At 41.4% G+C, this 19442-nt stretch overlaps 1 protein-coding gene across 1 annotated transcript in view; it reads left to right on the top strand.

Moving 5' to 3' along the window:
• Positions 1–19442, top strand: part of LOC124719049 — a 75077-nt gene that overhangs the window by 12836 nt on the left and 42799 nt on the right. Inside the window, exon 3 of the mRNA XM_047244720.1 lies at positions 2009–3077. Coding sequence (XP_047100676.1) covers positions 2009–3077 — 1069 coding nt within the window. The remainder of the gene's footprint in view (positions 1–2008; positions 3078–19442) is intronic.

Raw genomic sequence — 19442 nt, 5'->3', positions numbered from 1 at the left:
ATACACGTCGCCACGTCTTTTATACCTGCCTCTACTGACAGTGCCCTCGGGAAAAATTATGGCTGTAGTTACCCCTTGCTTTCAGCCGTTCGCAGTACCAGCACAGCAAGGCCGTTTATTAAGTGAAAGGGAGAATTCGGTGTTTGAAGAAAGGCATATACGGATTAAAGCAAAGTGGCCATTGCTGGAATAAATGTTTGCATAAAAGGCAGATCCCAGTATATATATTATAAAACGAGCAATGAAGAAATTGTAATCGTGGCCATACGGGTAGATGATTTTTTATTTTAACCAATAGTGCAAGCCAGATGGACTTTTTTAAAGAACAGTTATGGTCAGAATTTGATATGCATGAATTAGGGAAAATTAATCAATACTTAGGCACGAAGATTCTAAGAAGTGCCAACAGAGAACCATATGCGACTGGAACAGAAAAGGGAGGTAACGACAGTGGCACGTAAAGTGCCCCCCGCCACACACCGTTGGGTGGCTTGCGGAGTATAAATGTAGATGTAGATGCAATCGACTACTGGGCGGATATTGCAGATGTTAGAGCTAATTTTACTGTATACAATTTCCTTGCCGGTAACAGCATCAATTGCTCAAAGCCTGGATGTGATAGAATTTGCTGTCTATAATGTACAATGTGAACGGCAGCGGTCTACCTTAGACGTAGCAGCCGTTACTCCAGTGTCTGTGGAGGAGTCTTTGTGCAGGAGAGAGTGCTCGGCCTCTGACCTCCCTGTCGGGAAATTTTCATTGCTGTCACAAACCCGGTTGGATGCACTCTGGTAACAGATTTTCTTCAGAAGGTATCAGTGTGGTTTCGCAGTCCTCACTTGCAATGAAACTGCTTTACTGTATCTTCACGTGGGCAGTGAGTTCAGTTGTCCCACTTCAAACACTCTAGCCACAGGTGCTGGTTATATTGGTTATGCTGACGGCATTTCTATGCAAACGAGGTGCCATTTATGATACTGGGCGATGCAGAAGGTAGTGTGTGATGTCGAGGTGTCTGTTTCTAAGGAAACGGTAGAGTTGAGTGCTCGTACAGAATGTACCACTGCTGCCTCTCACAGTTATTGTTCAGTCTTCCATTAAATACAACCGTAAGTACGAGCAGTGTAGGGGGAACGAGCAGCTCTGGGATGAACACCACAAATGTTTCTACAGTAATGATGATGTACAAAGATAGCTGTTTGTCTTTGCACTTAATTTATTCTCGAATAATTTACTTTTGATTATAAATATGCATGATTTTCAGTTTATAGGCCATACATTATTTACATTGATATTTATGACAAATATGGTTTTGGACAGTTTATCAGCTGAGGAATTAACGTGTTGTGTCACACCTTTGACATCCTCGGGTTGCGATGCCGACATATTGTTGGCAGGGTGGTCAGAAACAGTCTGAAAAGCCTGTAAGAGTATTGTACGGTACGTTGTGCTCGGACATAATTGTTAAGAAAAAACTTGTATGTTGCACCATTTCCGACTTAATTAGCATTGCGTGTGCAAATTCGAATGGGCCTCCAGGTACACTAGTGTCAGTTGTTCTCGTGGCACAGGTGATAGTGCACGAGACTTCCCAGACTTTGGCTCGAGCTTGACCCTTACCACTGTCACGTGCCCAATTTTTGTATCTCTCTCTTGTTCGGTTTTAGGAAACCGAACGGAGAACACGTTTGTCAACTCCTCTCTGGGGGGTCGCTCTAATTTGAGCACAAAGTAGTCCAATTGGCTAATTTCGATGCCGATTAACTTGGTAATGTCACTATATAGTGAATATTTTCGTAACCGTTATTTCTCAGCACAACGCAGCTTGCAACACTCTTACTAGCTATTCAGGCTGTTTTTTACCACCCTCTATAGTTTCCCTTTTTATAGGTATCACTTCCTTTGTATCATTTCTAGTCAAATCTAATTTTTTAATACCTTTAAGTGTGTCACAGTTGCTCTTCCATAATACTTATTTACTTTAATTTTTGTTGGTTGTTATTTTCAGCTGGACAAAAGCACCAAAACAATGGCAGTGGAAGCAAAGAACAGGGCATTGCAGTTGGAAATGCAGCTGGGGTGGACTGATGGCTACCGAGAACAAAAGTGTGCCGAAAAGTTGGCAGAGAAAAGGAGAGAATATGCGGTTAGCTTGTCAGTTCAGAATGGTACGTGCGACAGAGGTCCCAGAGATGCGAGCGAGGCTTTCCCGCAGTGTACTTGTGGTGGAAAAGGACGACATCACATCTCGAGGAGCTTTACCTCCGCACCGTGTCTGACGGACGGGTCACCGAATGCCGTGCCGTGGAAGTCGCAGACGGGCAGCTCTTCTGCCAGAAGGTCGACGATCCTTCCTTTCTCTCAGTCTACGGGGTCGACAAAAGTTTTGAGAAAGTGCAGTTCTGCAGAATACCTGCCAGTGAAACGGCAGAGCGAAAATAAGTCGGATTCGGAGTGCACCCTCTGTAGGTGCGTCAGAGAACCCGATCGAGCTGTCGTATCTAGCAGCCGGTCATTTTCCTCGGAGCAGCAGAGAGCCAGAAATTCCAAAGTCAGTTTGCCAGCTAAGGTTCGTGACAGAAACGGGCCACAGATCACATACATGAAAGGCGGGGGTGTCGCATCTGCCGAGTCCGAGCTCTCTCTCGTGTCGGCGTCGCCCCAGAAGAACGACCCGAGTGACAATTCTGTTTCCGACTCCACGTGGGCAGTGAGCGTCTACAGACAGCTGTTCCCCCTGGAGAACGAGGACAGGAACTTCGACTCCGACTCGTCAGACGAGGTCGACGGGAGGCAGCCGCCGGGGACTGGGGGCTCGGGAGGCGGCTCGCACAGCGCGTCGTCGGACTACGTTACGGCACGGGAGAGCGGCGCGGTGCTGCTGGACATCCCGCCCAACCCCGGTGCCGACGACGACCGGAGCGGCGGCTACCGGCTCGTTCGCCAGGGCTCGTACGTCCTGGATAAGCCCAGTGAGGCACTGTTGGACCACCTGAAGAAACAGAGCACGGGCGAAACTGGGCTTCATCGGCCTGTCAGACCTATGAAAGAATCATCAGTCCAGACAGAAATAGTTGGTAAGTCAGTTTTTGTTCTTATGTACTCTGTTTTCTGTAGTTTTTTTTTTTTTTTTTTTTTTTTTGCAGGTATCAGTTGGTACTCCTTTATGTGTAGCAATTGGAGATTATATGTGATAGTTCCCAAACTATGAATTTTGATGGAAAGTGTTGTGACCTCCCTTGCTCCCTTTGCTCCTGTTGTGACTCGCCGATCTTTCAAAGTGCTGCCGCGCAGTTACGCGCGTCCTCTACATGCGACGCTGTCTGCCAGCCGTGCAGCAGCAGCAGCGCCACCTAAGTGGCCAGCCACCCAGCGACCGCTAGACTCGGACTCAGTTATGATTTGACTGTTAAAGTGTACACACATCTTACTTTGTTTACTTGATTTGTGACGCTCATGTATTGCGTCGTCCTTGAAATATATTTGTTCAATTTGAAGTTACAACAGCTCCATTTCTTTCGCTGATCTCTCCTCTTCTTTCTTCCTTCTTCGTACCGCGGCTATATCTCAGGGTTTTCAATGCAGAAATGTAGTGAGAAGGGGCACGTGTGTTGTGGTTGACGATATTGTAGTGCTGTGAGGGAGCATCACTCATGCCTCTGGTTTGAGAGGACTGACGACTGAAGTGCAAAAATTTCTTAAAAGAAAAACAGGTACGTGCTCTCTTTTCTTTTAAAACTATAAATAGTAGCGTAGGTAGTACTATATATCGTGCTACTAAACTGAATAAGCGCTACGCCATTGATGGTGTTTCAATCTCAAAAGAAATTTATTATACCAGTTAAGTGAAATAAAAAAAAAAACTCGTCGAATCCAGAAGTCACACACAGTTAAAGTAATCAGTTTCTGATGTGTATGTAGTGGTTGTTAATACTTAAAAGATAGTTTCAATAATTCTATCACTGTCCATTTATGAGTTGCTAAGCAACGTATCAACAAGCTGACTACACAATGATTAATATTTGTCGTATCCCGACAGTAAATCGCTTCTCGCTTGCATTAGTAATCAAGACAATTACTATGCCGCTCATATAAGTCTTTGATAGTTATTATCGAGCTAATGTCTGTAAATTGCGGTTAATGTTACAGAATCTCACAGGCTATGATAATGCCCGATATCCAGCCGCATATCTTAAACTCTGCGCTGATATTTGAGAATTCGCGTGCGATTTGTTTGCTCCAAAGTCAGGCCATGGTTCCCTAGAATAATTTTTAAATAAACTGCTGGTTGTGAATTAACGTTTCTATGCCCTTCATGTAAGCTGCTGCATATCCGCACTCGACGACTACTTGATCGCGCACTCGAGCAACACAGAAGTTTTTTGTTCTTACAAAGAGAGAACATATCATGGGTAATGCAAGAAGGTGATTTACTGTGTCAAAACATATTTATATCTATCTCATTAAAATTCACCACCTATTAAATGTTGTACATAATTAAATTCTTTACTCTGTAAATAATCAATAAAATTTAGAAATGAATGACACACATCAAAAAATCTCAAGTTCATATGATGTCATAGGTCACTACTGGTTTCGACTCCTCTACACTCAAGTGACAGAAAGGAGATTCGACTATATAGGACATACTCATGTAATGTTACATCACCCCCCCCCCCCCCCCAAACCTTAATATCTTTGAAAGGCCACAGATATTGGAGGTTTCTCTGAATGATGTCAATATGGTGTTGTGTACTGTTGTTTTTGGACCAGTCATTCACGCACTCATATGACAAGTTACGAACATCGTACATTGATCTTTACAACATTGATTAAATGTGGGGCCTAACAGAATTTGCCCATTAAATAAACCACAAATGTCATAATATTTGTCCAAACTGTTTAAGCACCTTTTCACACAAATATTACACTTTCACTTCATTGCACTAACTTCACAACACTATTAGTTGAGAAGCCCTTCTTTAACTGACTGCACAAAGCAGGGACTGCAGCCAGATCCGATAGAAAAATAACCAAGGCAACGGCTGCCACCAAGCTGATCAGGCTGCTAAAGACGACTCGGTCGTGTTCTTCGGCTCTTCGTCTTTTGACGATCCCGGTACTGCTGCTCGTCGATCGTCGATTCCAGATTTTAAACAGGCCCCTCGTATTGCCGGGTTATTTAATAGTTCAGCTGATAATGTCATCCCCGTTTCTCAACCGTGCGTGTTTCTTTTCTTTGGTGTTACCATTGTATCCTTGACATTTCATGTTTATCAACACGTATTTGTTAATGTAATCTGTTCCAGCTCTCATTTACAATTATACGGCGAATGATTCCCAACTTTAATTTAATAAGAGATATTATCAGTCTTAATACATCTTAGCACTGCTGTGCATTTACTATACTCCATTTGTTGATTGTTGAATACAGACTTCACTATTGTGTGATACATTGTACGAATCTGTTGTGAGTTCTCGTCAATGTTGGATTGGTTTATCCTTCAGAGATACAGTGAGTATATTTATTGTGTTTTTGCTTGCAAGTCACTTTTACATTGTGTCATAATACTCTTCCATTTTATATTAAAATCCTTTCCTATCTGCCGTTGTTTCTAAATTATTTCGATGAACCGTTCCAGTGTTTCCATCATTTTCGTGTTTACACGATGTTTGTCCCCCCATTTTGTATCTTACTGGTGATTATTTTTTGATAAGTCACAAAATTATTTTACATATCTCATGTCCAGATTCACTGTAATTGACAATGAATTCTCCGATGTGATCTGTTGTAGGTCATCTTCTCGATGATGATGATCTCCTTTTCCGTATACATGTTTCCTTTTATCAAGTCGTGTCCTTTTTCTTTCTCATACCCAGTACACACACACACACACACACACACACACACACACACACACACACACACACACACACACACGAAATTACTTTTCATCTTAATACTATTATTAATAACATATTCTTCATAACATATAAAAATGTGAGAAAAATATTTACAAATCTTAAATCAATTCTTCAGTCCTCTGAATAACACTTTTGGAATCCGTTAGCATTCTCTCTCTCTCTCTCTCTCTGTAATGGAAAATCTGTTATCCAATTATTTTTCCAATTCGGATATATCTTTTTGCTTCTTATGACTTTCTTCATTCCATCTCCTCATAAAAAATACCTTTTACTATGTATATATAGTATTTTCATAACAAAGAAAAAGCAAATACTCTTCTTAACCGTATATTACCAACATACAATAGCAGTCATGATATGCCTTTGTATTATTCATAAGGCTTCATTCCATTAATGGTGTCTCACTATCAAATTTCTTCTTTCTTTTTCTTTCTTGCAGTTTATTTCCATATTATTGTCCTCCACTTCTTACTGAAAGTATTTCTTAATTTCTGTTTGGTGAAACGGTCCCTTTATGGTATCTGAGTCACAATCAGCTAATATGTAACTTCCTTCATGTGGTATTTGAATTATCTTGTAAGGCCCGGTATTCAAATACTGCCACTTTTTGTTAAGTTTCTTCTCGCTGGATGGTTTTGGGTGATTTCTTAATAGTATTTTCTCACCAACTGTTAATGTGATTTCGTTCTTTACACTTTTGTCAAACTTGGCTTTCCTTAGTTTAGCCTTATGTTGTAGGTTCTCATAAAATTTTTGCAGAACATCCCCTTGCGTACGATCATCTTGTTGAATTCTGGGCCAATTCCTTAACCAATCTTGAAATTTGTTTCTTCCACGCATTATTTGATTCGGCGAATATCCAGTAGAACCATGTGGTAGGTCATATTCTCGAATTCTGGCAACCAATCAATCCATTGGTATTGTCGCTGTGGTGTATGTGCCCGTAGAAAGCGGTCTAATTCCCAACATTTGTCTTCCTTTTCCACTATCCACTAGTAAAATATGCTGCATTGTCAGTCAAAATCATTTTCGGTTTCCCATAATCAGTAATGTAACTGATGATAAATTTCCTTAACATTGGTTGGACATGTAGACTCTGTAACGGATAATTATATACTTAAATCTTCCTTGTACAGTCGGACACGGACCACTCACATCGCAAGCTATTAGTGTTAAAGGTCGGTGAGGAATTGTAGGATGTAGTTCGATTCTTCGACAATAATTTATGGGTTTGGTCTGTTGGCATATTTTGCGTTTCTTCAGAATATTGTTCGCTAGTCGTTCTAGGTTCGGATAATAGCAATATTCACCCAAAGTAATGGCTCTATATAACCCTGTGGGACACAAACTTTCCAGTTGGTATTGGTAGATTCTTCCCTAAATAATACCTCAGATCGTACAGTATATTGATATTTAGTACCAGTAGGATTTTTGTGCATTATCTTGTCCCTAACAGGCTTCCAGTGTAGGTCTTCTTCTTGTAACTGTGGCAGCTTTTGACACAGCTCTGAAACTTGCCTTCATAATAATTTTCTGATATGTCCATTACTTTAAAATTTAAAGAAAGTTCATCATCGTCTTCATTCGTTCTCCCTTTTGATAGTAGAGATAAAGCATCAGAAGTTACATTGTCTATTCCCCTTATGTATTGCACCGAAATGTTGTATTCTTGTAACAGCAAGGCCCATCGGGTTAACCGTGAATGAAATGTTCGACCTGTCAAGGTATGAGGTAAAGCCTTACGATCACAGTATATCGTAGTCCTCTTGCCATAAACAATATATCTGAACTTCCTGAGTGCCCAAACGACAGCTTAAACCTCTTAATTCAGTGGTACAATATGCTCTCTCGTATTTAGACAATGTTCTGATTGCAAACCCTATAATTTTGATGGCGTTCAGGTCACACGGATCATCTATTTGAGACAATGTGGGACCTAAACCTGTTTCTGAAGCATTCATTGCAATACAAATGTCCTGTTCCAGATTCGGATGGTGCAGAAGTTGTGCATTAATCAAAGGATGCCGGATTTTATCAAATGCTTGGCTGCATTCCTGGATCCATTTCCAAGTAACGTTCTTTCGCTGTGGTTGTAGTAAACAGTCTTGGCTAATTATTTGGTCAAGTAGAAGTCGACGGAAGAATGAAGCGAGCCCCAAAAAAGACTTTAATTCTTTTTTACTTCGAGGATATGGGTACTTTTTGATAATGTTCATCTTCTTGGGGTTGGACATAATTTCGTTCGGTGTAATTGTGTGTCCGAGAAAATTTGTTTGATTCTTGGCGAATTCACTGTCACTCCGTACTCTGAGAATTTCATTAATACTTTCTCTAACAAATTGATACGCTCCTCCCTCGTCGTAGTCGCAATCAAAAGGTCGTCTACTTACAAAGTAACTTTGTCAAGGAGATCTCGTCCTTGTACAGTATATAATGCAGAAATAAATACTCCTCTGCTGATGTTTAAGCTGAATGGCATAACCGTGAATTGATAGCTTCTCCCAAGAAAGATAGAAGCAGTGTACTTCTGTGATTCAGGTGATATTCTCGTCTGCCAATGGGAACTCCTCATATCCAGGGATGTCAAAAAGCGGGCACCATTAAACTTCTGAATAAGTTCTTCTAAATTCTCAAGTCTCGTTTGTACTGGAATAATAATTTTGTTAATTTCCCTAGCATCAAGAACTAGTCTTACATCACCACTCGATTTTATGACAGCCAAGAGAGGGCTTGAATATTGAGAACTAGAGGCTTCTATTATTCCTCACTCTAACGTCTTAGTGATTTCTTTCTTCACTGCCTCTCTCTTAGATCACGGAATAGGGTATGAAGTGCGACAAAAGGCTTCATGAGGATAGGTTTGAATATTAAACTCGATCTCTTTGATGATTCCTGGACGTTCACTAAATACTGATGCATAATTAGTTCACAAACATAGTAAGTCTTCCTTTGTCTCATATTGTGCCTTGATCTATCTCTTCTTCAGAAGATTCAATAAAATGAATTTCATTTGCTGAATCGCACTTAACACTTCGCACTTAACACCAATACAGCTAACCATTAGCTTTATACAACTTTGCTCTGGGACTAGTTGCCCCTTCATCACAGGAACTGTCATAATCTCACTTCCAGTGTTCAAAGTACATGTCCTTTCTTTCAAATTAATTACTGCTCTGGCTCTACTCAAAAAACCAAGACACCAAACACAGGGTACGGCCATTTTCGAAACAATCAGGAAGGTACTATCTGTAGTAGCCCCCCCCCCTCCCCCCCCCCCCCTCCCTCCCCCCCCCCCCCCCCATTATAATGTCGACTTGTACCTGTTTTGAGATTCTCTGTGCTTTCGCACCAAATGCGCCGGATACAGTGCATCCAGTAACAGGAAACTTTAATACTCTCCGTCCTCTGCTGATCTGTTTATAACATGCTTGCGTCATTATGCTAATTTTTGCTCCTGTGTCGATCAAGATCTCAATATCGATATCATTTACTACTGCTTGCACAGCTTGTAAGTTTCGTCCACCTTTATTGGAAATATTCGTTACTTCTTCACTCAGCTCTTCTCTTAAGTCCAAATCATTATTCTATCTCAATACATCTGCTGAAAAATGATGCCTGCCTTCCTTTCCATCCCCGGTCATCCTAGGAAGGCTTTTGGAGACCGTTTTTAGTTTAACCTTTCGGTGGATGTCTTCATTGTTGGTTCAAGAACTTCCACTATACGAATATTGTGTTCAGGGTTCCTTATTGGTTTGTCATTCAGTGGTATCAGTCCTTGCAGTTGTAGTGCTGTAGCATTACCTTGCGGATAATCTACCCACGGTTGTATCTTATCAGGGTCTTCTTCCGGATATCTATCATGTCTCCATTTACGATTAGGTTTGTGTTAACATAATTTACGCAATTACCATTATTCCAATAAGTTTTCTTAGTATAATAAGCATTTTGTTTATATTGATCTCTTTCATTGTTAGTTTTATGATAGTCATAGTGGAGATACTAAAAGGTATCAGATAGATTATATAATGGTAAGACAGAGATTTAGGAACCAGGATTTAAATTGTAAGACATTTTCAGGGGCAGATGTGGACTCTGACCACAATCTATTGGTTATGAACAGTAGGTTAAAACAGAAGAAGCAGCAAAAATGTGGGAATTTAAAGAGATGGGACCTGGATACACTGAAAAAACCAGAGATTGTACAGAGTTTCAGGGAGAGCATAAGGGAACAATTGACAGGAACGGGGGAAAGAAATACAGTAGAAGAAGAATGGGTAGCTTTGAGGGATGAAATAGTGAAGGCAGCAGAGGATCAAATAGGTAAAAAGACGAAGGCTAGTAGAAACCCTTGGGTAACAGAAGAAATATTGAATTTAATTGATGAAAGGAGAAAATATAAAAATGCAGTAAATGAAGCAGGCAAAAAGGAATACAAACGTCTCAAAAATGAGATCGACAGGAAGTGCAAAATGGCTAAGCAGGGATGGCTAGAGGACAAATGTAAGGATGTAGAGGCCTATCTCACTAGGGGTAAGATAGATACTGCCTACAGGAAAATTAGAGAGACCTTTAGAGAAAGGAGAACCACTTGCATGAATATCAAGAGCTTTGATGGAAACCCAGTTCTAAGCAAAGAAGGAAAAGCAGAAAGATGGAAGGAGTATATAGAGACCCTATACAAGGGCGATGTACTTGAGGACAATATTATGGAAATGGAAGAGGATGTAGATGAAGATGAAATGGGAGATACGATATTGCGTGGAGAGTTTGACAGAGCACTGAAAGACCTGAGTCGAAACAGGGCCCCCGGAGTAGACAACATTCCATTAGAACTACTGACAACCTTGGGAGAGCCAGTCCTGAAAAAACTCTACCATCTGGTGAGCAAGATGTATGAGACAGGCGAAATACCCAATCTCAAAGAAAGCAGGTGTTGACAGATGTGAAAATTACCGAACTATCAGTTTAATAAGTCACAGCTGCAAAATACTAACACGAATTCTGTACAGGCGTATGGAGAAACTGATAGAAGCCGACCTCGGGGAAGATCAGTTTGGATACCGTAGAAATGTTGGAACACGTGAGGCAATACTGACCCTACGACTTATCTTAGAAGCTCGATTAAGGAAAGGCAAACCTATGTTTCTAGCGTTTGTAGACTTAGAGAAAGCTTTTGACAATGTTGATTGGAATACTCTCTTTCAAATTCTAAAGGTGGCAGGGGTAAAATACAGAGAGCGAAAGACTATTTACAATTTGTACAGAAAGCAGATGGCAGTTATAAGAGTCGAGGGGCATGAAAGGGAAGCAGTGGTTGGGAAGGGAGTGAGACAGGGTTGTAGCCTATCCCCGATGTTATTCAATCTGTATATTGAGCATGCAATAAAGGAAACAAAAGAAAAATTTGGAGTAGGTATTAAAATCCATGGAGAAGAAATAAAAACTTTGAGGTTCGCCAATGACATTGTAATTCTGTCAGAGACAGCAGAGGACTTGAAAGAGCAGTTGAACGGAATGGACAGTGTCTTGAAAGGAGGGTAAGAGATGAACATCAACAAAAGCAAAACAAGGATAATGGAATGTAGTCGAATTAAATCGGGTGATGCTGAGGGAATTAAATTAGGAAATGAGGCACTTAAAGTAGTAAAGGAGTTTTGCTATTTGGGGAGCAAAATAACTGATGATGGTCGAGGTAGAGAGGATATAAAATGTAGACTGGCAATGGCAAAGAAAGCATTTCTGAAGAAGAGAAATTTGTTAACATCGAGTATAGATTTAAGTGTCAGGAAGTCGTTTCTGAAAGTATTTGTATGGAAGTGAAACGTGGACGATAAATAGCTTACACAAGAAGAGAATAGAAGCTTTCGAAATGTGGTGCTACAGAAGAATGCTGAAGATTAGATGGGTTGATCACATATCTAATGAGTAGGTACTGAATAGAATTGGGGAGAAGAGGAGTTTGTGGCACAACTTGACTAGAAGAAGGGATCGGTTGGTAAGACATGTTCTGAGACATCGAGGGATCACCAGTTTAGTATTGGAGGGCAGCGTGGAGGGTAAAAATCATAGAGGGAGACCAAGAGATGAATACACTAAGCAGATTGAGAAGGATGTAGGCTGCAGTAGGTACTGGGAGATGAAGAAGCTTGCACAGGATAGAGTAGCATGGAGAGCTGTATCAAACCAGTCTCAGGACTGAAGACTACAACAACAACAGTGTGTCGTTTGGTTTCCATCTGACGAAAATGTCTGAAATTGCCTGCTTTTAAATGTGTTAGTTTCAACTTGTAGAGATAATAGGCACCCTCTCTGTACAAACGGATCATGTTCACTCTCGTAACGTTCATAAGATTTATCAGTTACCGTGGTATTGTAGTTACATTTACTCTCACTACAGTGTCTACTGTTTTTTGATTTGTCCATTGAATGATTGTTGTCAGTCCAAACATTTAGTCATGACCTCCAACCAAATCAGACATTTTAAAATTCATGTCGCTTTGCCCCTTCAGCAGTTCTACAATTATCCTTTCCTTAATTGCCTGAAATTCATCCGTAAACAATTTGGTAAGCTTGTCATGTTCCAACTGTACCCTTTCGATAAGTTCAGATTGTTTCATTTTGAGAGCATTATTAAATTTCTCCTCAACCTCCTTATTCTTAACCTCAATCCATTCATTAAGATCTTCGTCCAATTTTGAAGGGTGTTCCTTTAAATACTTATGAATGCCCTTACATGTATCGTTTTCGAAACCTGTAATTTTTGCGGACAGATCTTCGATCTGCACACCGGTTTTCAGACAGCTACTTTCGCAACTTCTGACTCTGATAAATCGGTATACCCTTGTGAAATAATATCACATTTACTGTCTACTTCATTTATTTTTCCTGTAAGTTCAGAATGTAAGTCATTAATATTTTGTTTCAAATTCTTGAAACTTAGCATTTAATTGTTCTTCCCAGTTAAGTTGTAATTTCTCAGATTTCTCATTTAGGGAACCCATTTCCATTTTCAATGAACCTATCTATGTGTTCAGGGAATGCATGTCTGTTTTCAATGAACTCATATCTGTGTCCAGGGAACACATGTCTGTTTTCAATGAACTCATATCGTGTTCAGTGAACGCACGTTTGTGTTTAATACCACAAACAAATCCAATATCTTGGCATCCCTGTCCGTTATCATGCTAGTGAACATCTCTACCTCACTTGTGTCACCGGCTATGGCACCTGTCTCCGTATCTGTTTCAGTATCGTGCACATCACTTTCACCCAAACCTGGTGTTTGTGATTCTATCTCTTTCACATGTGAAATTTCATGGCTCTCCACCCTCAGCGCATGCAATGACTGTCCCACACTTAATTCCTGAAACGCCTCACCCTGAGGCTCAGCTTCTGTTTCCTAATCACTACTCCCTGTGTCCATATTTTTCGTACTCTTATTCAAATCACTTTTTCTTCGAGTATGCACTTCACAAATTAAATCTCCCAACGCACTGCTGCTACTGACCTCGTTACGACACACACAAAAGAATACTATAGCGAGTTCTGGTTCACTAGTCTACAAATACCTGCAAGTCTCGCATTTCAATAGCGAATACTTACTCAGTCGGTCCGTGCGAAGATAGACGTTGCGACCAGATGTCTCCTGCACGGCAAAGCACTCAGACCGACTCATTGGGTGCCAAATGTGACCTTCCCTTCTCTCTTTGCTCCGTTTCTTTCGCTGATCTTTCCTCTTCTTTCTTCCTTCTTCGTATCGCGGCTATATCTCAGGGTTTTCAATGCAGAAATGTAGTGATGAGGGGGCACGTGCGTGGTGGTTGACGATATCGTAGTGCTGTGAGGGAGCATCACTCGTGCCTCTGGTTTGAGAAGACTGTGACTGAATTATGAACATTTCTTAAAAGAAAAACAGGTATGTGCTCTAATTTCTTTTAAAACTATAAAAAGTAGCGTAGTTAGTACTATCTATCGTTCTACTAAACTGAATGAGCGCGACACCATTGATGACGTTTCAATCTCGAAAGAAATTTATTATACCAATTTACTGAAATAAAATTAAAAAAAACTCGTCCAATCCAGAAGTCACTCACAGTTAAAGTAATCAGTTTCTGATGTGTATGTAGTGGTTGTTAATACTTAAAAGATAGTTTCAATAATTCTATCACTGTCCGTTTATGAGTTGCTAAGCAACGTATCAACAAGCTGACTATACAATGATTAATATTTGTCGTATCCCGACAGTAAATCGCTTCTCGCTTGCATTAGTAATCAAGATGATTACTATGCCACTCGTTTAAGTCTTTGATAGTTATTATCAAGCTAATGTCTGTAAATTGCGGTTAATGTTACTGAATCACACACGCTATGATAACACCCGATATCCAGCCGCATATCTTAAACTCTGCGCCGATATTTGAGAATTCGCGCGCGATTTGTTTGCACCAAAGTCGGGCCATGGTTTGCTAAAATAATTTTTAAATCAACTGTGGGTCGTCAATGCCCATACATGTAAGCTACAGCATATCCGCACTCGACGACTACTTGATCGTGCACTCGAGCAACACGGAAGTTTTTTGTTCTTACAAAGAGAGAACAGATAACGAGTAATGCAACAAGGTGATTTGCTATGTCAAAACATATTTATATCTATCTCATGAAAACTCATTACCTATTAAATGTTGTACCGTATTAAATTCTTTACTCTGTAAATAACCAATAAAATTTAGAAATGAATGACACATATCAAAAAATCTCAAGTTCATATGACATCTTGGGTCACTACTAGTTTCGACTCCCCTACACTCACATGATGCAAAGTAGATCCGACTATATAGTACATACTCATGTAATGTCACAATGTTTACCTGTATACTGAAATACTGCTAGGGTCTCCACATACATCTTCCTCAGGTCAGTGTGGTAAACGGCTGTAGGACAGGTGGTTTGTTTCGTTGTCGTCGAATGTATTTCCATTGTTTTATTTGGACTAGTTTGCCACTTTGCAGTGGCCAACCTGAAAGAGCAATAACTTTGTATTAAGTTTTGTTGTAAACTTGGGAAAATTGCTGCAGAAACACACAGACAGTTGGAGCGAGCTTGTGGAGGCAACGCGTTAAGTCAGACACGGAGTTGTGATGCTATACGTATTTAAAACAATGGTCATATGTCGACTGCTGATGTTTGCTCCAGTTCACAGTCAACTGGAGTCCGACAGTTAAATGTCCAGAAAGAGAGGGATTTGATTTTGCAACATCAGAAACGGATCATCTGAGACTCTGCAACAATTTGGGAGTAAGTTACAGTACATACGAACGTATTTTATCACAAGAATTGACACGAGGAGGAGTCCAGCAAATTGCATCAATGTGCTCATAAGTGACATCGTGTGGAGGTCTCCAGCAAACTTTGACTGCTCCTAAACTGTCCAAACTTTAATTTCAAAAGTTGGATTTGTGACACGTACCTGAAACTGAGCACAGTTGTCGCAGTGGAGGTGTCCCACTTCACCTCGACCGACAAAAAGTTAGAGAGAATAACATTGAGCTTTCGTTGATCTTTTTCTCATATATTATGGGAATTGTACGTAAAGAGTTTGTCCCTCCTGATTGTATGCTCAATAAAATTTCTTTTGTTGATTCCAAGATGTTTGGAGGAGGACAGGAGGAGAAAATGCCTGTAGAAGTGCCGTACAATGAGTGTGTACTCAACTGTAACAATATGTGACATTATGTGGCCTACAGTATTCAGGAAATTTTTTGTTCTCCACACACCATACTCACTAGACTTAGCTTTGAATGACTTCTTCCTCTTCTTTGAGATGGAAGTCGAGTTGAAGGATCAGAGACTCGATACAGTAGAGGAGTTTCGGGCAGAATGGTTGTTGGTAATAAACGTACTAACTAAGAAAGGACTGCAGGGTGCATTTCAAAACTGACAGAAACATCGTGGTCAGTGTATCCTTTCCCAGGAGTACTTCTAAGGGTAAGGAGCAGAATAAGGCCTAGATAAGATGTAATAATTAAATTGATACATTTTGGGAACTTACGGATACCACCTTATCATCATCATCATCATCATCATCATCATCCATTACCCATCCCTAGCCTCGCAGGGGCACTACAGGAGTGCTTTAAACCTTTGCCTCCTTCTCTCTTAACCGGCACCATTCCGTGTCTCCTCCTTCCACGTCCTGCCCCATTTGAGTGCTCCACCATTTCTGGGGCCAGCCTACAGTTCTCTCGTGTTAGAGTTCTTTTCGAGCCACTTTCTTGCTGTTACTGTTCGATTTGTCATCTTTACATACTCGATCCATTCCGAATGTGACGTTTTTAGGCCTACAAGTAGTGGTTCATTTGCTTGTAATTTTTGACAGAGGCCTTCATTGCAGATTGTATTTTCTCTCTCTTTTTGGTGGGGCAGAGCTAAGTAACACACGTGTACCGACACTCCACAAGCTGCCGTATCGTGCATGGCAGAGGGGTATGACAGTCATTTCCTCTCCTGTTTCAGTTGCAAATTGTGAGAGGCAAAACAACTATCTATATTCCTCCATATGCCCTAATTTATTTTGTCTTGTCTTTGCAGTCTTTACATGTAATATATGTGGGTGGCAGTAGAATCATTCTGCAGTCAGCTGCAAATACCATTTCTCCACATTTTCTTAAGAGTGTTTCACAGAAGTGCATACACAGGAAAGGAAATCCACTACTGTACAACTACACTATTGATGACAAACAGCTGGAGACAGTGTCTGCCGTAAAATATCTAGGCGTAACTATCCGGAGCGATCTTAAGTGGAATGACCGCATAAAATGGATAGTGGGAGAGGCAGGCACCAGACTCAGATTCGTCGGAAGAATCTTGAGGAAATCATCGGAAGAATCTTAAGGAAATGTAACTCGTCCACAAAAGAAGTGGCTTACAAGGCGCTCGTTTGCCCGATTCTCCCTGTCAGGTAGGACCGATAGAGGAGATAGAGAAGATCCGACGACAAGCGGCGCGTTTCGTTGCTGGATCATTTAGTTGGAGAGGAAGTATTGCGGAGATGCTAAACAAACTCCACTTGCAGGTGTTACAAGAGAGATTTACTATTAAAATTTCAGCACAGCACTTTTCAGGAGGAGCCGGACAGCAAATTATTTCTCCCCCACATACATCTCACATATTGACCCTGAGGAGAAAGTTTGAGAAATTAGAGCCAATACAGAGACTGACAATCATTCTTTCCACACACTATTCGCGAGTGGAATAGGATTGGAAGGATCGGATAGTGTTACCGAAAGTACTCTCCGCCACACACCATTAAGTGGCTCGCGGAGTACGACGTAGATGTATATCACCTTCCTTCCGAGGATTCCCATTTGAGTTCACGAAGCATCTCTGTAATATTCACGTGGTGATAAGCCATATTGGTAACAAATGGACATAGCAGCACACCTGTGAATTGCTTCGATGTCTTCTTTGTCAGATCTGGTGGAGAACACAGAGACTGGACCAGTACCTGAGAATAGATATTACAAGTGTTGTGTATGTGGTCGCCTTTACAGATGAACCACACTTTCCCAGAATTTTCGTAATAAGGCGATGTCGACCGTTTATTGTCCCTACTATTACCCTCGCGTGCTCATTCCGTTTCGTAATACTTTGCAATGTCACACCTGTGTATTTAACTGACAAGAGTGTGAAAGCAGCTCATCACTAATACTGCAACGAAACGTTACAGGAATGTTTCTTGCTCGTACGCATTAACTTACATTTTTGTACATTTAGAGCGAGCTGCAGCTCATCACACCAAATACGTGCACGTCATCTCGTACCCTCATACAGTCATTTGGCAGTGACACTACCCGTACACCACGGCATCATCAGCAGTTAGCTGCAGATAGCTGTTCATTCATATCTGCCAAATCATTATGTACGTAGAAAACAGGAGCAGTCCTATCCCACTTCCCCGGGGCACTCCTAATAATATTTTGTATCTGGCAAACACTTACCGTTTGGGACAACACAGTGGGCTCTATTAATTGCGAAATCTCGGAGCCACGCACACCTGAGAACTCGTTTGGACATTCGTTAGGAGGCTGCAGTGTGGCACCGTGTCTAATGCTGTCCGGAAATGTGGGAATATGGAATCTGCCTATTTCCCCTCATCCCCGGTTCACAGGATACCGTGACAAAAGGGCGAGCCAAGTTTTGTACGAGCTAGACTCGTGAACGGGAGCTTTTCTGTCTCGAGGAAAGGCCTGCCGAATCCGCCGTGCAGTACTTCCTATTCCAGTCGTGTCACAGGTTTATCCTACCCCGTCAGGGGCCGGGCTACCTGTGAAAGCGGCCATGTCGCGCACCAGATGTGCTGCAAATGTTTCCTATATTGGTACGACTGACGACCACCTGTCCTCTGGGATGAACTGTGACAGAGTTGAAACTGTGCAGATGCGAGCTATCTGTACCGCACATTCTCCACGCCCGTAAGTATCCCGGGCTCGGGCTCAGTAATGTACTGTCCCCACGCCCTCCACCCGACAGTTTTCACGCCGGAATGAGATTTTCACTCTGCAGCGGAGTGTGCGCCGATACGAAACTTCCTGACAGATCAAAACTCTGTGCCGGACTGAGACTCGAACTCGGGACCTTTGCCTTTCGTGGGCAAGTGCTCTGCCATCTGCGCTACCCAAGTACAACTCACGCTCCATCCTCGCAGGAGAGCTTCTGTGTAGTTTGGAAAGTAGGAGGGGGCAGCAAACGGAGAGGCTGGAAGGTGATAGGATAGACGTGCTGGAAACTGAAACTTCCTGGCAGATTAAAACTGTGTGTCGGACCGAAACTTGAACTCGGGACCTTCGCCTATCATGTTTACAGTTAGTAGCAATATATCTTTTCTATGCTGCTGACATTCCGACGTAGAGTTTCCGTTGTTTAAATTTGTCGGATATTAACAAATACTGCTTTTTCAGAAATGCTTTTCTTGCTATAGCCAGTCTGCATTTTTCTTTGTGTTCTTTGTTGCTTGCTTAGTGTACAGATTACCTTCGAGGAAAACCTACGACCCCTTCTCGACCGGTGCTTCCTTTTCCTGTTGTCTGACTGTCGTAAATCGTCACGTTCCGCCAATTCTTTGCCGTGACAGTGGGTGGCAAAGTGAAGTCTGATCTGGAGCTGAGACTTCCTATTATTCAATCTCGCTCACCTTATTAATTCCGCACACTCGCCAATACCTTCTGATCCACTTTTGTTCCTCGAAGTGCTGCAGTTCCTGCTGTAAGTGTAACAGTACAAATCCTAAATCCAGTTCTTGAAATAAATACGACACTTCTCATAAAGCGTGTTCCGTATATTGTACTCTTGTTTCCTGTGACCCTGCATTACAAAACTGCTTCATTATTCAGAACATGGCAAATACAGTGATGTGAACTAAGAGTCCCAAAATGATCTGTCATATTTAACAGATTCCAATCGGGTAAGTATATAACACATTTTCTCTTGTCCCCACGACATTGCAGGCAGAGTCACGGCCA

Source organism: Schistocerca piceifrons, chromosome 10 (assembly GCF_021461385.2).
Source record: "Schistocerca piceifrons isolate TAMUIC-IGC-003096 chromosome 10, iqSchPice1.1, whole genome shotgun sequence".
NCBI lineage: Eukaryota > Metazoa > Arthropoda > Insecta > Orthoptera > Acrididae > Schistocerca > Schistocerca piceifrons.
Note: the sequence above shows the minus strand (reverse complement) of the source record. Positions and strands in the feature narration are given on the sequence as shown.